The 10,929-nt window shown below is 48.3% G+C and overlaps 1 protein-coding gene across 4 annotated transcripts in view; it reads right to left on the minus strand.

The window, feature by feature from the left end:
- KMT2A (lysine methyltransferase 2A) overlaps positions 1 to 8,112 on the minus strand; it is an 80,265-nt gene extending 72,153 nt beyond the window's left edge. For 2 of the 4 annotated variants that reach the window (XM_065943997.1, XM_065943996.1), the window contains exons 1-2: positions 7,681 to 8,112; positions 5,485 to 5,583 (exon numbers count right to left, since the gene is read on the minus strand). In XM_065943997.1, coding sequence (XP_065800069.1) covers positions 5,485 to 5,583; positions 7,681 to 8,112 — 531 coding nt within the window. The remainder of the gene's footprint in view (positions 1 to 5,484; positions 5,584 to 7,680) is intronic. The other 2 variants (XM_065944000.1, XM_065943999.1) reach the window with 1 other exon arrangement.
- Between the last annotated feature and the right edge of the window lie 2,817 nt (positions 8,113 to 10,929).

Below are 10,929 nucleotides of genomic sequence, written 5' to 3' on the forward strand. Positions count from 1 at the left end.
ACCTTTCCTTTGTAAAGGTATTTATACATGCATGAATAAAAAAATCCTTGCTGGAGAGATTACAAAAGGATTTCCTCATTAACTAAGCTTAAAGAGATGCTATCCACACGGTTTTACTGCTTATAATTAAAGGCAATAATCTAGGGATAATGTTGTATGTTTGTGTTTGATCTAAAAAATCAGTCAATAATCATGGATGGACAGAGGTTGAATACAAGCATGTGTAAATATTTATTCCTCGAGGTGTAGATATTTATTACAGATACGTGTGATTAACTACTCCCCAGTTTTTAGAACTGAGAGTACAAAGGAGAGCTTCATTAAAAAAAGTTCCTCTAAAAACACTCCTTACAAGTAATATTATTCCCCTAATTCAAGACAGAAAGCCACAATTACTTTGATGCTGTAAAATGAGAATGAAACAATGATGCTTCAGCGAAGTGTGGATCATAAGGGTTGGATCTCTCTGAAACAGTCAAAATGTTAGAAAGGTTCATAGCTCTTACTGATGAAAGGCACCGAGGCGTCTACACTCAAATATTCCAACCAAACACAAAAAAAGAAATGCAAGAAAACAGACAAAATTTATGGGGAAAAAACTCCAACTCCAGAAATAAATGCCAGTTGAATAGATCCTACCCACCAGTTCCACACAAGGCACTGCTGTAGTGATAATTAAAGGTAATATAGCTGGGGAAATCCCTTCAGTCTATTTGTCAAATAGAAAAACAACTACTCATTTCAAAGAAAGGGGAATTTTCACACACAGCACAGAAAACTGCCAACTAACTCTTACATTTTTATCTTTAACTGTTTCCTTAAAACTAAAACACATTAGAATAGTTATATTCAACATCTAAAAAGTTAAACCAAGTTTGGCCTCTAAGAAGTTTCATACTAAGCTTACAAGAGGATTTATATCATCCAAAACAACTACAATAAAATTCTTCTTTCAAATATCTTGGTTTTTAGAAGCAAATGTCTGGCAGTGCCTCCAGCCTTCTCCTGGTTGGCTTCCCCTGGAGGTAACCTGACAAGGGACAAAGCTCATTGAAATATTTAACAGTGGTGGTATGGATTTCTTGGATAGGTCAAGACAAGCAGCTCATCCTTTTTAAAAACGTAAAGAACCATTTTATGGAATGTCATTCCCTCAGTCCAAGTATCTCTGTACTTCCTCAGGGATTTCTCAGAGAACTTATTGAGGGGGAAAATGAAAAGGCTAACAAAAGGACCCCTTTTCTCTCCCTATTCCCAACATAATCCACCTCAGCCACAGGGCCAGTTGCATCCACACTGTCATAAATACCAGCAATTAGAGAATTAGGCCATAAAACCACCCACTCAGGTATAAGAGCACAGGCTTTATTTCATGCATGCCATAAAGATCCCGGACTTCCTTCTTTCAGGCCTTCTTCACAACCAAGGAAATGACAATAACAACAAAAAAGCAGCCTTTTGTCCATCTTATACTGATGTGATCAATGAAACCATCTGGATCCAGGTGAAGGATTCAAGATTCCTTTTTCTTAATAAAGACTGCAGTTCCTCTAACATGTCACATAATAAAGGACTGTATTGTGAGCACTTATACAGTGGGAACTAGAGTAAAACTACATTTTCCAGAAAAATTACTTTCCCTTATTCTGAAACTACTCTAGAAGCCTAGCCAATTCCTTATCTTCTCAAGAAATACTGGAGACTTACAAGAGTATTCTTAATTAACTCAACAATTTCGAGACCCTCCGGAAATCTTTTCTAATCAAAAAAGTTAATTCAAATATCAAAGTTAACTCCATGTTTTAAAATCTGATACAGTGGGCTTCCCTGGTAGTCCAGTGGTTAAGACTTGGGAGCTCCCAATGCAGGGGGTCTGGCTTCAATCCCTGGTCAGGGAACTAGATCCCACTAGCAACTAAAAATCCCATGTGCTGCAACTAAGACTCAGAGCAGCCAAATAAATAAATAAAAATAAGTATTTTTTTAAAATCTAATACAATTTAATCGATCATTTCATTTGATTGATCATCTTCGAAAACCACAGAAAGCCCAAGTCCATGATTTGCTCCATAAGATTTTGTTCACAGGCTTTAAACCAGTGTAGATAAGATCCAAACAAATACTTTTAATAGTAAACTCTTTAGCTTCCTCCTTCCCGCTAGTGCCTACAGGGTTAAGAATCTGACTTAAATGTAGGTATCGCATATCAAGACTCATTAGTAATTTAACCTTTCTTAATTCCTGAAAATAACATATGTAAACAAAAGAAGGTCCCATCCTAGCAATCCAAGAATAAATTCCTCCCAAAGTAGTGACAGTCACAAAGCTTCCCTCAGTCTCATAGGTCTCTGTCGCTGGGCTCTCCACCTTGGCAGAGGAAGAATGGAAAGAGACAAGATGTTCACAAAAGGCCTGACTGAAGGCCTTCAGTTAAGTGCTAGAAGGAAGCTGAAGTTCTGTGCCAACACTAGTGGAATGTGGGCAGGCACAAAGAGATCTTAATTAGGAGACCTACAATTAAAACAGTGAGTCTCCAAAGGGGAGAGAGGCAGTGCAGTCTGTTATGCCTCACAGCAAGCGCAGCAGTGTTACCACCCCCTTTAGCCACAGATCGAGGAAGGCAGTGGGCAGTGAGTCTGCACAGCTGCTCCGTGGAAGGCCAGATACCAGGTGAGCAGAGAGGGGAGGGGAGTCAGGATAAGTGTTTTCTCAACTTCCAATCAAGATCAATCACTATTTTGTGACCCAACAATTTCCTACAAGAGCAAGTGCCTGAAGATAATTAGATGGAAAGCAGAGCTGGAGACAAGTGATATGCCTTTCAGTGAGAGATGAAGAAAAGCTCTAAAGATTGCATTTGGGATGCTCAGCAAAAACCAGAGTATGTTTCTGAGCCTATTAACAACTAATCCCCGCAATATGGGTACCATCACTTTGGACTTATAAATACATTAGTGTCTTGGATTTTTTTTTTCCATTTAAAAGCTCATACACCTAAAGGAATATACCACCTAGACTGAAAATAACTTCTTTTCAGACAGTCAAGAATCAACAATATTGAAAACACAGAAACAAATTTAGCCAAACAAGAGGGTATTTAAGTACCAGATAATGAGTCAAATTTGTATCTACACATTTCTTATAAATGAAATTGGTCAACTTCAGCTAAGAACTTTTCCCATAGAGTTCTTACATCTTGTCCATACAAAAAAAACTTTCCTACCAAGTTCAAACTTCTCTTCCCAATAATAATGGCAGTTAAATGGGCTAATGTACACTCTGATATTAAAAATTACCAAACAGGTTCACTGACTCTGACTCTTTAAAAAAATTAAGAATAAGTTCTGACGTGAGCAAATAATTAATATAACAGAAAAGAATGAGAATACTGGAGCAGAAAAGATTCCTGAACTGACATTTGGCCCAACCTTCTCATTTTGCAGATCGGAAGTTTCAGGTTAAAAGTGAAATGGTCCAGACTGGTGAGTGAAAGAGATGAGTACGAGGACTCATGTCATGTCTACCGACTTCCACTTGGAGGGGTTTCTTCTAGCCCACTTGTTCTCTGCTTCACTTTCCTTCTGCCCAGCTCAGGATTAGCTGTGAGGGCAATGAAAGAGCAACTCCCACTCTTGGCACATATACCCAGCGACCATTTAAAAAATAAAAAAATAAAAAAAATAAAAAAAAAAAAAATCACAGATGCTCTCCCACTCCAGAACTACCATCTTTTCTAATCCCCACTCAAGAGCCCACCTGGCGCTACCTGAACTAAACTGCCATTTCAAGCATAAAGACAAATACATAACAATGTTGTGATTCAGTTTCCATTTATAGCTAATCAAAGTCTTCCATGTTCAATCAGAATGGAAATACTGCTTTTAACCTTTTGTGAAGTGGTATGAACAGTAACTGCAGTATGAAAGTAATAAATAAAGACTACATGCTGATAAGTAGACCATTCAGGGATTCATATTAAAACAGTCCCAATTCTAATCAACGGAGAGGATGCTGAACTATGTATATTTAGATGGCAAAGTAGACTCACATAAATACCACCTGAGACAATTCTCAACAAGTAGGACCCCGACACCATGCAGGGCAGAGGGAAGGCAAAAAAGTAGACCACTGTGATTTCTTACAGTGCACAATCAAATAAAACTCAAATTAATTCTACTTCATAACTGTCACAAAGAAAGCCCCAACAGGAGACCAGCAACACCTATGCAGATTTTTTAAAAAAATAATCCCATCTGACAGAATTTGGTCATGAAGAACTCTTACATTTAGTTATTACTCAGAGAGAGATTCAATCCCAAGGGAAGTTCAGAATGTGTGGCAGTAAGGGACAAACCTTCTGCAGCTAAAGGAGTTGAAGGAGGGAACTGACCTGGAAGTTTTGTCATCTTTTAACCACTTGAACTTAGCAGTTCAATAAGTACACTTTTGTTATGGAGAAATCATAGTCATTATTCACTTATAGCAAACCAGAATATAAAGAGGCCAGAATCATTCTGGATCACAAACTGCACCTTCATGAACCAGACAAGGCTTGATAGAGATCTGGGAGCAACTTCTGAGAAACAATCTTTAGAACTCCGTGTTAGCCCAGGGAAACCCTAAACCTCCTTTTTGGAACTTTTATCATTGATTTGTAAGACTCTCTAACAAAACGCTTGGTTTCTACACTGAAAACAACCAGGTCCAAGGATGTAATCACTACAGTTTACTACTAAATCATACATGAGTGAGTACTCATGAACATATACCATTAACCCATCCTAGATTAAGTCAAACTACCACATGAAAGGCTTACCAATGGAACTACAGTTCATTCTAGCCGAATTCAGAAAAAATACTGAAGTTTAATGTAAGGAGTCAACCACTCTTCTCATACTGAAGTAGCAACTACTGTTCATGCAAAAGTCTTAAAGAAAAAAAATGTGTCAATATGCTCTTAGTTGAAATTACTGCAACTCCTTGACAGGCTTTACGCTACATACTAATACTAAACAAAATAACGCCAGTGGATAAGAAAGTGTTAGCACCTGATTAAAACTTTAAAGGTGATTTGTCAAAGACCAACAGATAAAATATTCTGGTGCCCAGACATTAGGTCCCTGAATCCAGGTGGCTCTCTTTCTAACCAGTCTCTTGAAAAGCTATGATTGGAAGCTGTCAGCATAAAACTTTGCTTTTGAATGTGATAACAACATTTGGAATGTGAACAAGTACTTGGTCCTTCAATACAAAATATACAAGCATGCTAAATAAGAAGAAAATGCTTCTCAGGATCCCCTTAAAAATAGACTAACTTCTCCTAATAGAGACGTTCTTGTTATACTCAAGTATACATGGGCTAAAGTTCTACATATAACCAGGCAAGTCTCAGTTTTGAAAATAAGCAGGTAAATGAAATGTCAGTAAGTCTATTTTTTTTTTTTTTTTGCTGCTGTATCTTTTAAAAAAGCAAAATCAACTCACATTTAAGCACCAACTCCATGCAAGTAACCTGAACGGTTCAGTCTTTTTGTCATGTATGAGGCCTTTGGTTCTCCAACTACATGGGATCTGTGTTGTTAGCTTAAAAAATACAGAATTGGCCTTTCAAAAAAAAATAATAATCTACAGCAACCAATAAATAGTCTCAAACAACCCTGCTGACTGCAGCTGCCTTCTGAAGGCTGGGAAAAGGAGGTGGAGAGAGAGCAGAGAGAGGCAGGGAAGAGGGACGCTGCAGCTAGCTACAGAGCAAGGAACACGCCCCCATCATGTCCTCCTTGCTCTGTCAGAAGGCGGGTTGTTGTCAGTCTCCTCATCATGCTGCCTTAGAAACGATTTAAAAAAGGAGGCAGGAAGACTAACAACTAAAAAATGCCAGCTCCTTGAAAGGAGGGGCCAGGGTCCCTGGGATCTCCTCCCTCCCCTTCTTCCCAGGATCTTTCCGTAGATCTAAAGGGGTGCAGGGGCATAATAGGGGACCAGGGGTTTGCCCAGGATATTTTGTGTGCACCAATGGCAGAGCACGCAGGAAACGGCTGGTTGTTATCTTTCCCTTTCTGTTTCAATCAAGAGCACTCCAGAGCAGCAACCCCCTACCCACTCGGCTTCACCCCAAGCAGCTGCTCTTCCTCCTTCTAGCATCCCCCCATGCCATTCTGTCCCATCCCCTCCAATTCAAACCCCCCTTTCTGCATCCAATGGAAAACAAATGCGCAACGCCACTGGCTGAACCTGAACTCAACTTCCCTTCCCAGGGCAACTTTCCTTTTGGCTTAAGGGGGCCGAATAATGCCTATCAAAGCCTCCCCATTCTCCTCCCGGTACTAATGGGGAAGGAGCAAAGCTCAAGACCCTTCATCCTCCCTGGGTCCCCCTTAAAACAAATCAGAGAGGGAGTCCCAACTCCTTCTAAGGAATAACTTTGCTTCATAAGCTCTTCATAACCCTCTTTTTCTCCACCAGAAGCAGCCACCAGTAAAACTGTCCCTTATCTACTCTCCTCACCCCAACCCTGCTTCCCCCACCCCTTCCAAGCCCCAGGATTGGCCTAGGAAAAGGTGGATCAATAATCAAATGACGGAGAAAAGGAGAAGGGCGGGAGGGAGCTAGGGCTGGAGACTGCGTGCTCTCAGGCACAGTGGGTGGGGTAGGAGAGCAGCAGCTGCTTCCCCTGGGAGGATGCTGCCCAAGTCCCCCACAAACACCTCCCCTCACGGGGGCCCCCTTCCCCAGAGCTGGAGGGGAAAGCCTGCCTCCTCTCCAGGGGAAATGGTGAAGAGCTGCTCTTCTCTGAGCCCGAGGGACAGTGGACTATTTTCCCCCGCAAAGATGCCACTAATCCTTCATTCTAAAGAAGGGAAAGGGTGGAGTGAAGTAGTGTAAGCCCCTGCTACCCGGAGGCTAGAAACTGCAGTTCTGTAAGATGGGGGGAAACAGACTGCTGTACGAAGAGATCGCCGTTATCTTCAGAGGGAAAGGAGGCGAAGGGAGAAAGGTGGAGAGGAAAGTAGCTTTTTCCTGGTGGGGTAGGGCGGGATGACGGGAGGACCTCTCAGCTGGGGGTGGGGAGTGGGGGCGCGGGTGGAGGTGAGGGAAGGGGGAGTGGCTGCTGGTGTAGGGACCTGGCCCGGGGACCCGGCGAGGGTTCACCAGGTCTTCGGAAGCAAGGTGCTGGAAGGGACACCGATCCCCAAGGGTGGGAGAAGAACGTGGCTTTGGATGGGGCCATCACCCGAGAGATGCCCGAGAGGAAAACTGCCCCAGGAGTAAAACATCTGCCCAGAGAGGGAGGCGGGGATGTGGCGGGATCAAGTCTCTAGGAAGGGAGGGAGGGAGGAATCTTGCTCGGATGAGGTAATCTGTGAAAGGGAGGAGGGGTTCAGTCCCGGGATGGGAAACCCGGGAGAGGGGTCTGTGCCAAAGGATTTGGGGAAGGGTCAGGGCAAGGAGGGTCGGGGGCAAAGGCCCTCGGCCAGATGGGTCCGAACCCCGGGGTGGGGGCGCCTGGGGGTCTGCACCCCGGTATGGGGGACCCGAGATGGGAGGGCCGTCTGCCCCGGGTCAGGGACCCCGGGATGGTCCCCGAATTGGGATGCTCCACAATCCCGGATGGGGGAGGGGAGGGGGGCTCCGCAGAGGGTCGAGACCCCGGACCTGGGGGGTTCCTCGCCCCCTTACCTCTCCGCTGCCGCCTCCCCCGCCGCTCTCCCCAAACACGGCCCGGAACCGGCGCAGGTTGGTGCCGATGGCGGCCGAGACCTGCAGCGCCGCGTCGAAGCCCGGGCCCACCCGGAGCAGAGCCGGCCCGGAGGAGGCTGAGGACGATGACGAAGACGAAGACGAGGCGGACGACGAGGAGGCTGCTGAGGCGGCGGCCGCTCCCCCTGGAACCCCGGCCCCGCCGCTTCCCGCCGCCGCCGCCGCGGCCGCCACAGCCGGGGGGGAGGGGGGCGCCCCGGGGCCGCCGCCGCCGACCGGGGGCCCGGGGGGAAGCAGCAGGGCCGGGACGCGTTGCCGCGGGGCGCCCCCTAGGCCCCGGCGCCCCCCGCCGCCGCCGCCCCCGGTGGTCCCGGGTCGGGCGGGGAAGCGCCACCGACAGCTGTGCGCCATGTTCGCCCCGTGAAGTGAAGCAGCGAGAGGGAGAGGCGACAACACAGGGGGGCGGGGAGGCGGAGGGGGGGGCCACGGGCCCCGGAACCTGCCTGGGCCGCCCGGCGCCGCCCGGCCGCCAGCAGGCCGCTGCCGCTATGCCGAGCGCCGGGCCGAGCCAACCGGCCCGGCGAGCTGTATAGCGGGCTTAGGCCCGCCCTGCCGACGCCGGGCCGCCGCTACGCCATCCTGAGGCCCGGGCCGCAGCCTGCCGCCCGCCCGCCCGCCCCGCAACCTGGATAACTGCGTGCCCCGCCCTCCGGGAGCGGCAGACTCGGGAGAAGGCGGGGGGAAGGAAGCCCAGGAGCCCGACGCGGAGCGCGGGTTCCGGGGAGAGGGGGAGGGGCGAGGGCTACGGGGAGGATGGAGGCGGAGGGAGCCCCGCCGCCCGCAGCCTCGAGAGCCGAGAGGCCGATTACACACGTTCCCGGGATGCGCTGGGAATCGAACCGCCCTGGAGAGCCGCTTCCAGTCTAACGCGGCTGCCGGGTCGGGGACGAGTGCGCCTTCTCCGCCTCGAGGCACGGATGCGAGATGGGTTAGCCCGGATTTAACGCTTCTAGAATAAAAGAGCCCTTATTGTGCTACAGGCAAGACGGAATTGTTGCCCAGTTTACTCTATGCAAAATAGGAAGGCCCTCAATGAATGCGCTTAAAAAAAAATTTTTTTTTTAAAGCCCCTCCCATTTTCCTGCTGGAGCTCTCTCCAAAATGCGTACACCGAGTGGTTCGGGCTCCCGCCACCTCCTCTTCCTACTGTGCACTCGGGGCTGGGGAACGTCTGGTTTGGGGGCCCTTCTGCAGAGAGTTGGACTGTTTCTCCCGCCCGGGCACTGGGGCCCCGGCGTGCTCCGCTAACGAGGCGGCGTTACAACGAAGCTGAAACTGGGTGGCTAACGGGGCCTGGAGGAAAGAGGCGGGCAAAAGCGCCCCCGCCTCTTCCTCCGTTCTCTGCCTGCCGCTGCATGCAAAGCAGACCCTAATATATGCACGCGGAGGGAGGGGGGCTCGCGAGCACGTTTCTGATTAAGAGAGGGGGAGGAGAAGAGCGTTGAGCATTATGATACACTGGGTGGAAAGGGGCCCGCCGGCGGCGAGCTCTGTGCGCGGGGTTAGTGGGCAGAGGGGGGAGGGGGAAGGAGGAGGGTTAGGGCGGGGGGTGCATATCCACCCCGTTTACTTTATTGCGGGAAAGAGGGGAGGGCGCCTCAAGCTAGGCGTTAGAAGCCTGCGAGGCTGGGAAAGCACAGAAGGGAGGGAGGGGTTTGTACTGGGAGAACTTGCGTTGGCTGAGGCTGGGGGATCGATACACAGCCTGCAGGCCTCGGGGCAGCCTCCACCACCGCGCCTCCCCCCACCCCCCCAACTCCCCGGCCGAGGTGGAGTTCGCTGGAAGGTCACGCAGCCTTCCTGGACTCCCGCACCCGTACGGCGCCGAGCCAGTAATATAACAGCCTGGGGCGGCGAATTTGGGGAGGAGGGGGAGGGTCGTGGTGTGCAAGTTGCAATCAGCTCTGGCCCTCAGGAGGGTGCTCTGCACGCCTCCAGAGAAGGTCCACGGCCTCCTGGTGCTGAAAACCTACGTCCCTCCACCCGCGAAACGTTTGTGCTGAGCGAACGATGGGGTGGGGGGCTAGAGGAGCGGAGAAAGGGAGGAGACACAGGCAAGCTTCAACTCCCCCAACTCGTCCCGGATCGATCGTGGTTCCAACCGCGCAGGATGGAGCCCAGATGGTTTGCAAAGCGCACACTCACACAGAGCGCACACACAGAACCAGATTCCGTTGTTACATCGTGTGGTTTACTAGGTGCAAAAAGGGTGGGAGTAGGGGAAGAGTCTCTTAAACGGCAGCCCCAGGACTCTGCTAAGGACACAGACACCCCATTGTGGACGGTTTCTCCATTGCAATATATTTAGCGTTAGGAGCTGGGGGTTTTGCTTCAGTGTCGCTGCTCTGATCAGTTACAGATTGGCGACCACGTGGATTCCCGCAAGCATCCTGATTTGTTCCCCCTCTCACTCTCTCTCGCTTATTTTTCTTTTGTATTTGCCGCCCCCCCCCCACCTCTTCTTTAACATGCATAACGGTCTACAGAGGTAATAGGCAGGGGACTGAGTGACAGGCTTTACAAAACTGTGTCAACAGGATTTCTTCCCGTCCTCCACCCCTGAGAATACATAAACCTGCTGGGTTCTGAGTAACCTCTTCATTTTAAGCATACTTCTTGGGGCACAGGTGGGAGGTCTTCAGGTTCAGTGGGGACAGCAGGAAGGAAGAATGTCCCTGAAGATTGTGTGAAGTCCTCAGACTCAAGCCTCCAAGTAGAAAACTCCTTGATAAAATCATCTGATTTGTCTCTTTGCCTCCTGACTAGTTCAAAAGGAGCATGAGCAAGTCAGAATTTGGTTTATTGTTGGAACTCTTAAGGCAGAAAGAATAACATATCTGTCGAGTGCTTTCTGTGAGCCTGAGTGCTTTATGCACATTCAGTTCTCACCAACCCTCCAAGATAATTCTGATTTTATGAATGGGGAAACTGGTGTATTGTCCAAAATCACAGGGCTAGTAAGTAAGTGCAAGACCAAATCTCACTGGGGTCTAACCATACTGCTGATTCCCCAAAAGACATACTCACACTCACTAGGATGACTATTATTTTTTTAAAAAATGGAAAACAAGTGTTGGTGAAGATGTGGAGAAATTGGAACCTTTGTGCACTGTTAGCAGGAATATAAAATGGTGCAACCATTGTGGAAAACAGTATGGTGGTTCCTCA

The sequence above is a fragment of the Muntiacus reevesi genome, chromosome 9 (assembly GCF_963930625.1).
Source record: "Muntiacus reevesi chromosome 9, mMunRee1.1, whole genome shotgun sequence".
In the NCBI taxonomy this organism is placed as follows: Eukaryota; Metazoa; Chordata; class Mammalia; order Artiodactyla; family Cervidae; genus Muntiacus; species Muntiacus reevesi.